General features: G+C 43.4%; 1 protein-coding gene across 2 annotated transcripts in view; it reads right to left on the bottom strand.

Moving 5' to 3' along the window:
• The window catches only part of AQR (aquarius intron-binding spliceosomal factor), a 142285-nt gene that overhangs the window by 36617 nt on the left and 87258 nt on the right, over window positions 1–18410 (bottom strand). For both annotated transcript variants that reach the window (XM_056545659.1, XM_056545660.1), the window contains exons 20-24: window positions 9612–9853; window positions 9364–9510; window positions 8401–8470; window positions 6089–6199; window positions 699–808 (exon numbers count right to left, since the gene is read on the bottom strand). In XM_056545659.1, the coding sequence (XP_056401634.1) occupies window positions 699–808; window positions 6089–6199; window positions 8401–8470; window positions 9364–9510; window positions 9612–9853 (680 nt within the window). The remainder of the gene's footprint in view (window positions 1–698; window positions 809–6088; window positions 6200–8400; window positions 8471–9363; window positions 9511–9611; window positions 9854–18410) is intronic.

Below are 18410 nucleotides of genomic sequence, written 5' to 3' on the forward strand. Positions count from 1 at the left end.
GTTTTGTATAATTACCCTCTGTAGTGCATGTTACTAAATGTTGCTCCTGACATTTTTTAGGTCTTTTTTTGTAAGGATGTTATGCAATACATATATATATAGCAATCAATCTCTCTCTCCTGTTTAAGTGTTCTTTTTTACATAGAATGTGTCGGCAGATAAGAACCATTTGGCCCATCTAGTCTGCCCAATAATCTGAATACTATCAATAGTCCCTGTCCCTATCTTATATGAAGGATAGCCTTATGCTTATCCCATGCATGTTTAAACTCCTTCACTGTATTTGCAGCGACCACTTCTGCAGGAAGGCTATTCCATGCATCCACTACTCTCTCAGTAAAGTAATACTTCCTGATATTATTGCAGAAACCTTTCCCCCTCTAATTTAAAACTATGTCCTCTTGTGGTAGTTTTTCTTCTTTTAAATAGTCTCTCCTCTTTTACCCTTTATGTATTTAAAAGTCTCTATCCTATTCCCTGTCTCTTCTTTCTTCCAAGTTATACATGTTAAGGTCCTTTAACCTTTCCTGGTAAGTTTTATCCTGCAATCCATGTACTAGTTTAGTACTAGTTTTGGAGTGTATAGACACTTTAGTGTGTAAAAACAATGACATTCTTTGCTATTCTGTACTATGTGGTTGAGGATTTCATCAGTGAATGGGTTAATCACTGCTTCTCCGTGGTGCCGGCAGGCTCACCTGCTAAAATCCTTCTCAGTCTCCAGCTCCTCCTCTCCGTGCCCCAGACGCAGGAGGTGCCTCTCGTCAATATCTAGAGCCATAATCTTCTCAAACAGCTGGTTGAGCGCCTGCAAGTTGATAGGGACAAGAGGAGAGAGGTATTTATGGACTGCACGTTAATGTTCTAGGAAAAGGGGGGAGGTGGCAGAGCGGGCAACCACGGTGTAGAAACACCAAGCTGAACAGGTCTTGAAGTAATCAGCTGGGTACCACGCAACAGATGGCACTGGTCAGACAGCAACAGAGAAAAAGAAGACAAACATCCACTTGAGATGAAAAAATTAAAACCTCTCTTTTTCTATGACAAAGTTTGATATCAACTGAAAGAACTAAAAGATAATCTGGCATTTCAGAAACCAGAAGCAGAAGACTAAACCCTGAGAACCAACTAGGAGCCTGATGGGAAACTGCTTCCCTCACATCTTTTCAATATTTTAATATGGTCTTCCCGCAGTCTCCTTACCGTTGGGGTGCAGCCACACAGCGGAAATGCCATTGAATTTCTAGGAAATGTATCTTTAATTTTTATCTTTTGCGTAGATGTGACAAATTTGTATTCATTTTTTACGCCATTCGCCATGCTGAATCAATAATTTTAATGGTTCAGGAGATTCTGCACATGGCGAACATGTTTACATTTTTTATTTTATTTTATTTTTTTATTTACATTGTTTTTTTTACATTGTTTATTTAACAAAAGGAAAAAGGAGGTGATTTAGATTTTTATTACGTTAGAGATTTTAATTTTTTTACTAACACTATTTTTAGTGCCTGAAGGTGATTTTCATAAGAAATCGCTAAATATATCTTGCATTGATCTGTAAGATCTGTGAATTTGTGGTGGGCGATATTGATTGCAGTATCTAGGAGCAGTGTTTCCAACCAGGGTGCCTCCAGCTGTTGCAAAACTACAACTCCCAGAATGCACGGACAGCCACTGGCCGTCTGGGTATGCTGGGAGTTGTTGGGGCACTCTGGTTGGGAAACACTGATCTTTAGGGTTGTAAGACACAGCTAGCACCCGCTGCATGTGGAGTGGGTTTAGATCATAAGCTCACTCAGCTGTCCCTAAGGAAAAGGGTGGAATTGCAGCTGTGACTATCATGTAAAAAAAAAAAAAACATTTTGCATCGCTCAATTTAAAGAAGTGTAAGGAACGAGCTATACATAAACACAAATACTAAAGAAATTTAAGAAAAGGATCAAGCAGAAGAAAACAAATTGTAGTAAATGGTCAGGAACACAGATCCCACTGAACTCTTGTAAAACTATTTATTCCTCTTATGGGCAATGAGGAAAGTCATTAAAAATGAATTATGTCTATTATTGGGGAGAGTAGGATAACTGCCTTGTGGGTAAGAACTAGACATCAACAACATAATGACAAACAGCATGGAGGATACAATGGAAAGAAAGAAGATCTGCACATACCAGGAATTAAGTAACACAATAAGACCAGATGACTTAGAAGGGTTCTGCAGGCATCATTTTACTATAAACATTTGACTCTAAAGCACTTACAGGAAGGGTTCCCAAACAATTAATTATGTTGATGGAGAGAAAAACTTGTAAAACACCACCATCTAGTACAGTGTTTCCCAACCAGGGTGCCTCCAGCTGTGGACAAACTACAACTCCCAGCATGCCCGGACAGCGAAAGGCTGTTCGTGCATGCTGGGAGTTGTAGTTTGGCCGCAGCTGGAGGCATCCTGGTTGGGAAACACTGCTCTAGTATCAAATGTATTGTTCACACAGCAGGCTTTCTGTTATTTTGGAGTAAAATCAGCTCATAATTATGGCCATAATTCGTGTGAAATCCACTTTAAGGGTACGTTCCCACACAGCGTATTTTGCTGCGTATTTGCTGCGTATTTGATGCTGCGTATTTTCCTACCCATTGACTTCAACAGAGAAAATAAAATACGCAGCAGCAAATACGCAGCAAATACGCCGTGTGGGAATGTACCCTAAAACACTGACCTCTTATTTTTAACCCCTTCCCGCTATAGGACGTATGCATATGTCCCAGCACCCGACATGTTCGCGCGCTGGGACGTATGCATATGTCCTAGCGATCTCCTGCACTGCCGCGGGGAGTGCAGGAGATCGGCGGCGGGACCCGGCTGTCAATCACAGCCAGAGTCACGCCACAGCTGCCATGGCCACGATCCGGTCCCGGCAGCATTAACCCCATAGATGCAGTGATCAATCCTGATCACGCATCTATGGTGTTGACAGGGGGCGTGCGCTCCCCCTGTTCACCAACGGCGGAGCCACGATACGATTGCGGGTCGTTGTTGGTTGCTATGACAGCAGGAGGTCAGATCATGACCTCCTGTATGCCTGCTACATAAGCCTGCTGAATCGCACAGGCTGTACTGTGTGCAGCTGATCGGTTATACTGTGCTGCAGTACAAATGTATTGCAGCATAGTATAACCTGTAAAAAGTTTTTAAATAAAAGTATTAAGTGTAAAAAAAATAAAAAAATAAAATAAAAAAAGCCCCTTTCCCAATAAAAGCCCTGTATTACAAAAAAAGATCAAAAATAGAAATAAATATAGGTATTGCCACGTCCGTAATAACGTGTACTATAAAATCGTAAATTATCCCGTACAGTGAACGCCGTTAAAAAAAAACCGCTAAATTTGCCAATTTTGGTACAAATAGTGGAATACAGAAGATCAAAAAGGTAGCACTTATGGCATAAATGATACCAATGAAAAGTACAGGTCATCTCGAAAAAAAATAAGTTACGGCTGCTAGAAAATGAATGGCAGAAAAAGAATTTTGCTTAGAAAAGGAAAAAGAACATAGAAAGCGATATAAAATGGGTATCGCCATAATCGTACTGACACACAGAATAAATATAACATCACTTTTACCGTACAGTGTACACCGTAAAAAAAATAATAATTTTAAATGCCAGACATTTTCCAGTTTTTCAAAATATTTTGGAGTTTTTCACAAAAAATGCTGCATATGTCAACAAAAATGCACCACTTCTATATAGTACAATATGTGACCATGGCCTAAGGCAAGCACTAACCAACTTTGGAGTGGAAATTTTAGTTGTAGCAGTGTCATGCAACTCCTCTTAGGATCTACAGGCTGTTTGAATTTCTCAGGAAGAGGCAGGAAGTTCTCTATATCTCTCATCATCCTATAAGTAACATATACAGTGATCCCTCAACATACGATGGTAATCCATTCCAAATGGACCATCTTTTGTTGAAACCATCGCATGTTGAGGGATCCGTGCAATGTAAAGTATAGGACAGTGGTCTACAACCTGCGGACCTCCAGATGTTGGTTGTCCGGGCATGCTGGGTGTTGTAGTTTTGCAACATCTGTAGGTCCGCAGGTTGTACCGCCGGAGCCCCGAGGACAGGTAAGTGATCGTCAGCGGACCACATGGGGCCCCGTAAACGGCTATCCGATGGCAGCTGAAGCAGTCTGCGCTGCCGGATAGCCGTTTATGTGATGGCCCCGACATGCAAAAGCATCGTATGGTGATGCTGCCTTCAACATGCGATGGCCTCTGAGAGGCCATCGCATGTTGAAATTATCGTATGTCGGGGCCATCGTAGGTCGGGGGGGTTACTGTATAGCAGTCATCCACACACATAACCCATACATTGCCCATCCCAAGACATCTACAAGGCCAATCAGAACAGTTCCTTAACAAACAAGGTTGTTGAATGTTGTCCTGTAGGTGGTTTATGTGCATTGCAATCAGTTCTTTGATGTCTTCTGGAGTGGGGGATCCTCTTTGTTGTCCCATATTGTGTTGACAGATGTCCATCCAAGTTTCCTCGAGAACCAAACCTTGGTGGACTGACAGGATGATTGGCAGTCCATTGTGTCCAACACCGCAGGGGCTGGTTTTATGGCTTTACTATAGGAGGTACCAGGAACTGTAGCTCACCTCCATTCTTATCACTCCGGTGCACGGCTTATTGTATGGCTTTACTATAGGAGGTAACAGGAACTGTAGCTCACCTCCATTCTTATCACTCAGGTGCACGGCTTATTGTATGGCTTTACTATAGGAGGTACCAGGAACTGTAGCTCACCTCCATTCTTATCACTCAGGTGCACGGCTTATTGTATGGCTTTACTATAGGAGGTACCAGGAACTGTAGCTCACCTCCATTCTTATCACTCAGGTGCACGGCTTATTGTATGGCTTTACTATAGGAGGTACCAGGAACTGTAGCTCACCTCCATTCTTATCACTCAGGTGCACGGCTTATTGTATGGCTTTACTATAGGAGGTAACAGGAACTGTAGCTCACCTCCATTCTCATCACTCAGGTGCACGGCTTATTGTATGGCTTTACTATAGGAGGTAACAGGAACTGTAGCTCACCTCCATTCTTATCACTCAGGTGCACGGCTTATTGTATGGCTTTACTATAGGAGGTAACAGGAACTGTAGCTCACCTCCATTCTTATCACTCAGGTGCACGGCTTATTGTATGGCTTTACTATAGGAGGTAACAGGAACTGTAGCTCACCTCCATTCTTATCACTCAGGTGCACGGCTTATTGTATGGCTTTACTATAGGAGGTAACAGGAACTGTAGCTCACCTCCATTCTTATCACTCAGGTGCACAGCTTATTGTATGGCTTTACTATAGGAGGTAACAGGAACTGTAGCTCACCTCCATTCTTATCACTCAGGTGCACGGCTTATTGTATGGCTTTACTATAGGAGGTACCAGGAACTGTAGCTCACCTCCATTCTTATCACTCAGGTGCACAGCTTATTGTATGGCTTTACTATAGGAGGTACCAGGAACTGTAGCTCACCTCCATTCTTATCACTCAGGTGCACGGCTTATTGTATGGCTTTACTATAGGAGGTAACAGGAACTGTAGCTCACCTCCATTCTTATCACTCAGGTGCACGGCTTATTGTATGGCTTTACTATAGGAGGTACCAGGAACTGTAGCTCACCTCCATTCTTATCACTCAGGTGCACGGCTTATTGTATGGCTTTAAACAGGATGAAAGCAAATGATTGTCTAATCAGCTATTTGCATCACCCACCATTCCTGGAGCCAGTCCTTCCGACACCCTACACACATTCCATCCATGACATTCCACTGCATTCCATTGTCCTCTTCATTGTATTTGAGTCCATTATACAAACACATCCAATTTATACTAGCGTGGCCAATGTTGGCTTCCAACACTGGGAGTAGTAGTTTTGCAACAGCTGGAGGCACCCTGATTGGGAAACACTTCTAGATAGATGCACATATATGTCTATCTAAGGTTATCATCTTAAAATCAAGTATGATATCAGCTATAACAAAACTAAAGCAAAAATACACTTTACCTGGTTAGAATGAGTGACAATAAGAGTCCTCTGCTCAGGGAAATTGTGATAAAGATTGGAAATAATCTGAACGGCTACGTCTGTTTTGCCCGTCCCAGGAGGCCCGACAACCTTTTTAAAAGTGAAAAAGATAAAACACCCTGTAAGCCAATTTTCTTAGAGACTTCTAGCGTGTCACTAAAAATTGCAGACTATTGTGAGTATTGTATATGTTTTGATACGTGAAAGACTGTGTAGCTGTGCAATACAGTTGTGTGTGCTTTGTGGTTCTTTTCTTCCATTCCAACAACCATGTCAACACATACATGTGCTAAGTCTCTGAAGTTGTCATGTTACTCCCCCTAACGGCAGAGCACGAAGCGCATTCTTTGCAACATCCCGGATGAGGTTTTTTTCTGGCAAGAGCCAGGGCAATGGATGTGGCACCTGTGTTTATACGTCATAGTGAAGGGAAACAGAGAAAACAGCTGGAGCTATAATCCCAGTGTGAAATTAAACAGAGCAGGGGGCACGGCTCACAGCTACTGTACTACCACTGCTCACTCCTTATCAAAGCTTGTGGTGAACAGGGGACTACGAATATAATAATAACACAACTCTCTTAACATTATAAAACTAGATGTTCTGATGCACAGCAACCGTTCTAACAAAGGGACAGGGTTGTCTGCTGGACGACACATTTCACAAGTCAATATTAGGCTGGGTTCACACCACGCTTTTCAAGTACATTTCCTGTATACATTTTCATTATTGAAAACGTATGGAACCGTATTGAAAACCGTATCCATAGACAAATAATTGAAAACTGTATGCACCCGGATGCAGACGGTTTGCTTGCAATACATTTTTTTTCCCGTACTCAAAACTGAGGTTGACCACGGTTTTGTCTCTGGTTTAAAAATCGTACTGCAACCGCATATGTTTTCTTTTTTTTTTTTTTTTAACATGGACGTCAATGGGAAACGCACAAGTATACAGTTCCATACGGGAAAACCGTATACGGTTTTTACTTTGCACATGCGCATTTGCATCCTAAAGTTTAAATTTTTTTTAAAATTTATTTATTTTAAATAAAATGTTCAAAAATGTATGTTTTTTAAAAATAAAAAACGGACGGAACTGTATGCACTTTTAAAAACAGTATATGGTCTACTTTTTCCTATATGTTTCCATACGTTTTTGTCTGCCATATAGTTTCTTTAAGAAAAACTGATTGAAAACATTATGGCAAAAACATGGTGTGAACCCAGCCTTACTCTGAAAAAATACTATCGGTATCAAACAGCAACAGTGACACTTTGTTAGAATAATTTTTGCATGAACGTCCACTCTTACATACATTGTATAAAATCTATTACATATATATGTTATAAATGTAGGACAGGTATGAATCCCAGTGGAAACTCCAAAATGGGAGTCCCATGACCAATCGTGGGAAAATGGAGAGGTAGACATAAGCGTGCAAGGTTCTTTTGATAAAAAAAATTTTAGACAGTTTTTCATAACCCTATTAAAAGGGGTTGTGCAGGGACATTAACAATGTATAAATGGCTGGGGGCGGTATTAAAGGAGATATCCAGTGCTGAAAAACCTATCCCCTAGCCTAAGGATAGGGGATAAGTTTCAGATCATGGGGGGGTCCGACCGATGGGGCCCCCCGCGATCTCCTGTACGGGGCCCCGGTAGCCCACTGGAAGGGGGTGTGTTGACCACCGCACGAAGTGGAGGCTGACACACCCCCTCAATACATCTCTATAGCAGAGCCAGAGCGCTGCCTTCGGCAATCTCCGGCTCTGCCATAGCGATGTATTGAGGGGGCGTGTCAGCCACCGCTTCGTGCAGTGGTCGACACCCGCTATCTGTCCAGCGAGCCAGAGCCCCATACAGGAGATCACAGGGACCCCCAGCGGTCGGACCCCCTGCAATCTGAAACTTAACCTCTATCCTTAGGATAGGGGATACGTTTTTCAGCACTGGACTACCCCTTTAAAAATAAAAAAACATTCTTACCTCTCATGTCATCTGGTCTCCACTTCTCCCTGATTCTGAAACAAGGTGTCTCAGCAGGAACTGCCGGTGCCTATGTCCTGTCTCAGTCAGTCACTTGTCTCAGAACCAAAAAGAAGCACTGATGAGCGGGGACTAGATGACATCAGAGGGGACACACGGTTTCAACAAATGCATTAGAGACTTAAGTGGGTACTACCTGGAAATCTACTGAGGCTAACGCTAGTGATTTGGTCAATGATCGCTTAACATTGTGGTAATGGTTTATGTTTGTATGTCTATATACGGCAAATGTTGCTTAATACCATAGTAAGTCCAGGTTGCATTCCTGCACGAATAGCTTCTGTCTGTGTTGCAGTGAACTGGATGGTATTCCTAGAAACAGAACATATTAATACATTTTACACTTCTGTGAAAAGTGCACAATACAAAATTATGTTACAAAAACACTAAGCTACAAGGTGACTGACGTAACATCACAATTTTGCACTAATACATTTTCAACTAATGATAGTGAATGTGGGTACATTGTGATCTGCAACGTACAGCGACAACACTTGGCAAGGACTTCTACATGACACGTTCACTATCATTGAATTACAACACAATATTGTGACTTTCTGTCACATGGCTACAAGTTGCCATGGGGCCCTAGCCTACATCTACTTTATACGCAATAAATAACAAGGACAACAATGCAAGTCACTGAATAAATGAAGTCTAGTAGGGGTCCTTGTGTGTGCCACAGTGCAGAGTGGGCACATGTATCTCTACTTATTATTCAGAATTGGACCATGGAATATAAAAACATTGATCAGTAGGTGCACCAAATCCCTTATGACACCAAATACAATTTTATGTATAGAGCAAAAATATTTTTAATGCATATACTGTAAATATAACTGATACAGGCTGTGGGGCATAAAACTTTCATATACTTTTATAGATTTATTTTTCCAGTTTGCTACCATCATCAATGAACAATAAACCTTCGAGTGTCTCTACAAACATGGACTATGGGGAAGATGTATCAAACCCTGTGTAGATGAAGAGTTCACCAGTTGCCCATAGCAACCAATCAGATTGCTTCTTTCAATTTTACAGGCCTTTTTAAAAAAGAAAGGAGCGATCTGATTGGTTGCTATGGGCAACTGGTCAACTTTTTCTCTACATAGGTTTTGATAAATCTCCCCCTATTTCTCCATTATCTTATGTTTATGTGTATTTTTCAGCATTAATCCCCATAATAGGCATAACTGAGCTGTTACCGCTTAGGCTGGTTGTACGGGTAGGGACCACGGTTGGGAATAACATGAGGCTCCACAATCAGTGTGGGTGGCTCATCTTGTATGGTTCCTTCTTCACTGTCGTCTTTTCGTTTTTTCCCCTTCCCCCCATAGACAGGAAATGTAATCCTGGAATAAAACAAGAAGCTTACAATAAATTATTGGGACATGCAAGGCTCATGTCATACCAGGCCCAGCATTGTCTATGCTCTTTAGTAAACCAAAGTTACCTGAAAGGGGCCTTGTGCAAGGATGGGTCTTCCACAGTGACCTTTACCTGATACCCTGGAAAACAAGCCTTAAGGTGGTCCAGGCTCAGAAAGGTATCATTGAAATCCAGTGTAGGGATCTGATTTGGCATTTTTGAGTAATGGGCACTTCCTGGATCACCATACCCCAATATAATATCATGAAGCCAGTCAGGCACCACGCAGTCTGTGTTCATGAGTTTCCTGATGGTCTCCAGCACTGCCTGTAAAGGTACATTTGAATTAATCAAGGAAATGGTATGTAAAAAAGATATTAAAAGGGAACATTTGAGCTGTTTAAAGATGACAACCACAGGAAGCTTTAAAACCGGATCAGGCTCCATTATAACAACAAAATGATTTATTCTGTAATGCTGCAGTGTTTCTTCTAAATCAGGGGTTTAACCTCTTCAGGACGCTGGGCGTATGCATACGCCCTACATCCCGAGTCCTTAAGGACGTGGGGCGTATGCATACGCCCGTGGGAATTCCGGTCCCCGCCGCTAGCCGGTTGGGAATCGGACCGCGATGCCTGCTGAAATCACTCAGCAGGCACCCCGGCACATCGCCCAGGGGGTCCTGAGACCCCCCCCCCCCTCGCCCCCCATGTCGGCGATCGCAGAAAATTCCATGTCAATTCAGACATGCGATTTTCTGCTATTCCGGGCTGATCGGGTCTCTGGTGACCCGATCACCCGGAAAATAGGGATGATTGGAGCTGTCAGTGACAGCCCCGATCATCCTGAGGGCTAGGAATGAGGTCGCAGTGCTGCGATCTCCTCCTATCCCCTTCCATTGGTCGGAACTGATTCTGACCAATGGCAGAGCAGGACAGTGGGTTGCCATGGCAACCCCCCATTCTGCCCACCCCTGGATGTCAAGGGGAACATGGGGAGAAGATGGAGGGCGGGTACCTGCAAAGCTGATGCCTGGGGACCCCGGATCGTCGCTGGAGACTGCTGGTTCCTGGCTCAGGTAGGGAAACAACGGTGGGAGGGGTTGGAATGAAAGTGAAAGTAAAGTGATCTTTACTGTGGCAACCACTAGGAAGGCCAAACTGCAACTCCCAGCATGCCAGTCTGGGCATGCTGGGAGTTGTAGTTTTGCAACATCTGGAGGGTCACAGTTTGGAGACCACTGTTACAGTGGTGCCAAAACGGTAGCCCTCCAGATGTTGCTAAACTACAACTCTCAGCATGCCTAGACTGCCAAGGCATGCTGGGAGTTGTAGTTTGGCAACATCTGTCCCTTCAGATTTAGCAATTTTCATGAAATTTTTGAAAATTGCTGCTCTACTTTGAAGCCCTCTAATTTTTTCAAGAAGCAAAAATATGTCCATTTTATGATGCCAACATAAAGTGGACATATTGTATTGTGAATAAAAATAAAATTTATTGGGAATATCCATTTTCCTTACAAGTAGAGAGCTTCAAAATGAAATTTTGGGATTTTTCACCAAAAAAGGATGCAAGTAACGCGAAAATTTACCACCAAAATAAATAGAATATGTCACGAAAAAACAATCTCAGAATCAGAATATTCGGTAAAAGCGTTTGAGTTATTAATTCGCAAAGCGACGGTGGTCAGAATTGCGAAAAAGGGCTCAGTCCTTAAGGTGAAAAAGGGCTGCATCCTTAAGGGGTTAAAGGGTTACTCTGGTGGAAAACAATTGTTTTCAAATCAACTTTTGCCAGAAAGTTATACTGATTTGTAAATTACTTCTCTTCAAAAATCATAATCCTTCCAGTACTTATCATCTGCTGTATGCTCAAGAGGAAGTTGTGTAGTTCTTTTCATTATGACAACAGTGCTCTCTGCTGACACCTCTGTCCATGTCAGGAACTATCCAGAGAAGAAGCAAATCCCCATAGCAAACCTCTTCTGCTTTGGACAGTATCTGATATGGAGAGAGATGCCATATCAGTAATGACAGGAAGCTACAAATTTAATTAACATTGTGAATCAGTGGGACATACTGTTACAGGTCAGAAGAGGTGTTATATGCTTTAGAATGGATTCAATCATGTAAATCCCAAAACGTCCCACCGCCATTGAAGACACTTCCAAATCAGTAATTATGCATTACGATCTACAAAATATGTCACAATTCAGTTTGTTCACATCTTCTAATCTCTTCACTTTAATATAGAGTGACCATGTGCCAAATCAAACCCAGTGTAACAACCATATTTTTTGTTGTTTATGAAGCCCCACACTAGGCATAGGTGTCAAACACAGGGTCAGCATCATTATACTCTCACTTATAACCTATTAGTAAGTCCTAGCATGTAGATAAAATTATACTAGTCTCACATATGTACAGTCATGGCCGTAAATGTTGGCACCCCTGAAATTTTTCTAGAAAATGAAGTATTTCTCACAGAAAAGGATTGCAGTAACACATGTTTTGCTATACACATGTTTATTCCCTTTGTGTGTATTGGAACTAAACCAAAAAAGGGAGGAAAAAAAGTAAATTGGACATAATGTCAAACCAAATGCCAAAAATTGGCTGGACAAAATTATTGGCACCCTTAACTTAATATTTGGTTGCACACCCTTTGGAAAAAATAACTGAAATCAGTCACTTCCTATAACCATCAATAAGCTTCTCACACCTCTCAGACGGAATGTTAGACCACTCTTCCTTTGCAAACTGCTCCAGGTCTCTCTTATTGGAAGGCGCCTTTCCCCAAAAACAATTTTAAGATCTCTCCACAGGGGTTCAATGGGATTTAGATCTGGACTCATTGCTGCCACTTCCGAACCCTCCAGCGCTTTGTTGCCATCCATTTCTGGGTGCTTTTTGATGTATGTTTGGGGTCATTGTCCTGCTGGAGGACCCAAGATCTCGGATGCAAACCCAGCTTTCTGACACTGGGCTGTACAGTGCGACCCAAAATCTGTTGGTAATCCTCAGATTTCATGATGCCTGGTACACATTCAAGGCTCCCAGTGGCAGCAAAACAACCCCAAAACATAATTGAACGTCCACCATATTTCACTGTAGGTACTGTGTTCTTTTCTTTGTAGGCCTCATGGCGTTTTTGGTAAACAGTAGAATGATGTGCTTTACCAAAAAGCTTTATCTTTTCACAAGACATTTTCCCAGAAGGATTTTGGTTTACTCAAGTTCATTTTGGAAAAATGTAGTCTTGCTTATTTATGTTTCTGTGTCAGCAGTGGGGTCCTCCTGGGTCTCCTGCCATAGCGCTTCATTTCATTAAAATGTTGATAGTTTAATGCTCCCTGAGCATGCAGAACAGCTTGAATATCTTTGGAACTTGTTTGGGGCTGCTTATCCACCATCTGGACTATCCAGCATTGACACCTTTCATCAATTTTTCTCTTACGTCCACGCCCAGGGAGATTAGCTACAGTGCCATGGGTTGCAAACAACTTGATAATGTTGCACACTGTGGACAAAGGCAAATCTACATCTCTGGAGATGATCGGTTTCCAAAATTTTGGTTCTCAAGTCAGTTCTCTTCTCCTCTTTCTGTTGTCGATGCTTAGTGTGGCACACACAGACACACACTGCAAAGACAAAGAAGGAGATTTATCAAGCTCCGTTGTAGATTTTTTTGCATACAAAAGTCGCATGTACTTGCCCACGTGCAACTTTTCTATACATGCTGCGACTTAATTGATTTTTGCTTATTCCAAAGCACATTTCTGAAATCTGCTCACGTAGTAATTTTTTCTTTTTACTTTGCAGTGGTCATGTATTTATCAAATGCGATAGTCGCTATTTATGAAGAAAAAAGTTGCATCTCCATTTAAAAGTTGCATATGTATTCCAGGTCCAACCTGGCTTACAGAAAGTGCATACGTCTGCAGAAAAGGACATTAACACCTGTTCTTGTTCTGCATCATGAAACAAAGCTACTACATTAATGTTAATTATAGAAAAATTAACTATATTACTAAAATTAATTATATAACTAAAAACTATTAATTTTAAGGTTGAAAATACACACTGCACACCTTGTTAATTTTAGAACACGTACATGCCGGCGAACGCACTAAATTTTTTAATTAATGTTGTGTTAAAATAGAATAAGGCACAAAATAATTGTGTAAGAACTTTTACAGACTATGTAAATAACCCATATGTGCCACGAAAATTTTTCCTTAAAAAAAAGAAACATCCAGCTTCATGCACATTTTGGGGTGGGTAATGTACCGAGCCGTTTTTTTATTTTATTTTTTATTTATTTATTGTGGCTTCACTATTGTTTATGTGCCTGTTGATGCTGCGCTGTCTTCCCTCCTGACACAAACTCCGGCCTCAGTGCAGCAACGTAAGTCTCTGCCCACCAACGTAACAAAACATGGGCTCAAAATTAAACAAAAAAGCCTTCAGAGTACGGATATTCATGGTGCGGCATAGTATGATTTTAATATTTTTTAATTTCTGAGGAGGGTGGATGGGTTGTTGTGGGATAGTTTGAGTGCATCTATTTAGTGCCAGGCCGGCAAGTCAGGGTGTCACCCGATGCGGTAGGGCTGGGCGGTATGACCAAATCTGCGTATCACAGTATTTTTGTAACTTTCGGCGGTTCCACAGTATATAAGGGTATTTCCTCCCCCCCCCCCCCAAATTAATTAGCAGCCCAGCGCTGTGCTATTCTGCCCCCCCCCCCCAAACAAAAATTAATTATCAGCCCAGTGCTGCCCCCATCGGGGTAAATACTCACATGTCACCCGCTGCCCTCCTCGTGCGGTTTGTTGCCGCCGCCGGCGCAGACACAAGGTAAACAAAATAAACTAACGCATGTTCCAACGTCGGCCTTACGCTAGGGACGGGAACGTCGGACAACCGTCAGCAGCGATGTTCCGCCTCGGCCGCTGATAGGCTGAGCCCACTGTCATGTAAGAAGCTCTTGGCGGCTTCTTACATGACAGTGAGCTCAGCCTATCAGCGGCCGAGGCGGAACATCGCTGCAGCCGGTGATAGGCTGACGGCTGTCCGACATTCCCGTCCCTAGCGTAAGGCCGACGTTGGAACATGCGTTAGTTTATTTAGTTTACCTTGTGTCTGGACAACCCTGCACATCATCTGAGACAATCGTTACCGCATTGCCGGTCCTCACCTACTCTCTCACCTGCTCCCCGTGCCGTCGGGGTAGAGAGGATACCTCCAGCATTGCCATACGCTGCTACGACCGCTAGGCTTCACAGCGCTGCCACACGCTGTTTCCCAGCCATCATCTCCGACCCCCAGCACCGGATCATATCACCCCTCCTACATTTCTCCGTGCCGCCGGGGGGACGTGTATCCGGATCGCAAGCACAGCTGCACTCACCTGACTGTGCACACTGTAGCCGGTAAGAGGTACTAAGTGCCTGAACTGTATAGCGATTGCCCTCTTGAATTCAGTCCCCGTGCCGTCGGGGTAGAGGGGGCATCGCCTGTATCTCTGCACCTAAAAACGTTTATAGTGGGCCCCAATCTGGGAGGCTCCAGAGCTACCGAAAATTTGCCTTATTGGATTATCAACTTTTTTGCTATGTACTTTCATCTGGATTAATCCTGGCTCTTACAATATGACTTTACAGTATAACTAAACAGATACTGTTTGCACTGTCCCGTTGCCCCACTTTCATTGTCTCATTGTCCAATTGTTGAAGTACAATACCACTGTGCATATTTTATATTTTTAGCATTTTATACCATTGTAACCATTTTATCTAGTGACCAGTCTGCGACAAGGGCCCTGCCGCAGACCTCTCATAATTTTTCCAAATATTATCATTTTATGCTATTTTAGACACGTTTTCTTTTCTCTCTCTCTCTCTCTTCTAATTTTTGACCTTATATCTTTTACTCTGACCTAGCCTAGCAGGACTGCCTCCCCTTTTTACACTATTAGTACTCTTTCTTGGCACATGGGTATGTGCAATGCAGTATCCTCGGTATAGGTTTTCTTTTTACGTTGAGCTCCCACATTTTTAAAAAAATATATTTTCAATCATAATGACATTGTTTTCTTATCAGAAGATGATGAATGTGGGGCAAATTCTTCCCTGAAAATTCACAAAAAGGACAGTACAGTAAGAATGAGAGTTTCTGCTGTAGATTTAAAGAAGTATTCCGGTGACCGAAAATTGTATTTAAAAAAAAAAATCAAAATATCGAACTTCCGAATATAGTGTTATCACAAATTGTACTGGCTTTAGCGGGATTCACCCTGACAGGAAGTTGTGTAGTCCTTTCATAGTCAGGATGGTGTTGCCTCAGCAGCTCCCTGGCTCCTCCCTCTCTCCCAAGACAATGTATCATGCTCTAATGTCTCAGAGGGTGGGGCTAGAGCTCAGAGACAAGGTCCAGCCAAGTCTCCGAGTGAGGTCACCACCTCCGACCAGCACCTACAGCACCATGTCTCTGTGATGTAGTATTAAGCAACTGCTCAAATGGTATTTTTGTAGTTTCAGAATTAGGACAGGCAGAAAACTGCTATATGACACTGCAGCATTTTTATGGTTACTTTTTTTTTGTTAACAATGCTGTGGATTTTAACATCCAATGCTAAGAGTGAAATTTGCTGCATCTGAACACCCCCTAACTAGAATTCTACTGAGACTTTTGAAACAAAACCTATAACAAAATGTTACTCCTAAATAGTGCCTATAATCCAGAAAAAGAACATAAAAGAACACATCAGCCATTAATCAATCAAAGTCCTGCCAAATGGATAAGGCATCCATTCTTATCCATCAGTCCTGCTAAATGGAGCTCATGTACGCCCAATAAACAGGTCATGTATGAAAATGTTACTGCTACCTGAATGGCTCAAGAAAGGTTACAAATGATATGTTGTGATTTGGCACAGGGAAAATAAAGTGGCACGGGGGAGGGGATCAGGGAAGGAGGGGGGTGAATGATGAGGCAGGCAGACGTACAAAAGCAGGACACCACTGTTTAAACAGCAGCCTCTTTTGCTTCTTTGCTGGGGCTGCGATGGCTGCCCTGGGTACAAGGTAGGGCCGGCACATAAGCTTGGTTGTGCCCTACTGGGAGTGTTTTGTCCCTTGCTGGGTGTGTCCGCAACCGCTATTGGTAGTGTACCCTATATTTAGAGGGTCTTATGAGACTCTGCCAGGGAATTAAAAACACTCTGCTATTGGGAGGTGTAAGGGACATTGGGAGGTATCCACTAAGGGAGATTTTACTGTACTGTGAGGAGGAGGGCTGCTGTATAACCACTACTGTGAGGAGGAGGGCTGCTGTATAACCACTACTGTGAGGAAGAGGACTGCTGTATAACCACTACTGTGAGGAGGAGGGCTGCTGTATAACCACTACAGTGAGGAGGAGGGCTGCTGTATAACCACTACAGTGAGGAGGAGGGCTGCTGTATAACCACTACAGTGAGGAGGGCTGCTGTATAACCACTACTGTGAGGAGGAAAGCTGCTGTATAACCACTACTGTGAGGAGGAGGGCTGCTGTAACCACTACTGTGAGGGGGAGGGCTGCTGTAATCACTACTGTGAGGAGGAGGGCTGCTGTATAACCACTACTGTGAGGAGGAGGGATGCTGTAACCACTACTGTGAGGAGGAGGGCTGCTGTAACCACTACTGTGAGGAGGAGGAGGGCTGCTGTATAACCACTACTGTGAGGAGGGCTGCTGTATAACCACTACTGTGAGGAGGAGGGCTGCTGTATAACCACTACTGTGAGGAGGAGGGCTGCTGTATAACCTCTACTGTGAGGAGGAGGGCTGCTGTATAACCACTACTGTGAGCAGGAGGGCTGCTGTATAACCACTACTGTGAGGAGGAGGGCTGCTGTATAACCACTACTGTGAGGAGGAGGGCTGCTGTAATCACTACTGTGAGGAGGAGGGCTGCTGTATAACCACTACTGTGAGGAGGGCTGCTGTATAACCACTACTGTGAGGAGGAGGGCTGCTGTATAACCACTACTGTGAGGAGGAGGGCTGCTGTATAACCACTACTGTGAGGAGGAGGGGCTGCTGTATAACCACTACTGTGAGGAGGAGGGGCTGCTGTATAACCACTACTGTGAGGAGGAGGGGCTGCTGTATAGCCACTACTGTGAGGAGGAGGGGCTGCTGTATAGCCACTACTGTGAGAAGAAGGGCTGCTGTATAACCACTACTGTGAGGAGGAGGGCTGCTGTATAACCACTACTGTGAGGAGGGCTGCTGCACAACCACTACAGTGAGGAGGAGGGCTGCTGTATAACCACTACAGTGAGGAGGAGGGCTGCTATATAACCACTACTGTGAGGAGGAAAGCTGCTGTATAACCACTACTGTGAGGAGGAGGGCTGCTGTAACCACTACTGTGGGGGGAGGGCTGCTGTAATCACTTCAAGGAGGAGGAGGAGGGCTGCTGTATAACCACTACTGTGAGGAGGAGTGCTGCTGTAACCACTACTGTGAGGAGGAGGGCTGCTGTATAACCACTACTCTGAGGAGGAGAGCTGCTGTATAACCACTACTGTGAGGAGAAGGGCTGCTGTATAACCACTACTGTGAGGAGGAAAGCTGCTGTGACCACTACTGTGAGGAGGAGGGCTGCTGTATGACCACTACTGTGAGGAGGAGGGCTGCTGTATAACCACTACTGTGAGGAGGAGGGCTGCTGTAACCACTACTGTGAGGAGGAGGGCTGCTGTATAACCACTACTCTGAGGAGGAGAGCTGCTGTATAACCACTACTGTGAGGAGAAGGGCTGCTGTATAACCACTACTGTGAGGAGGAAAGCTGCTGTGACCACTACTGTGAGGAGGAGGGCTGCTGTATAA

Source organism: Hyla sarda, chromosome 11, assembly GCF_029499605.1.
Source record: "Hyla sarda isolate aHylSar1 chromosome 11, aHylSar1.hap1, whole genome shotgun sequence".
Lineage (NCBI taxonomy): Eukaryota > Metazoa > Chordata > Amphibia > Anura > Hylidae > Hyla > Hyla sarda.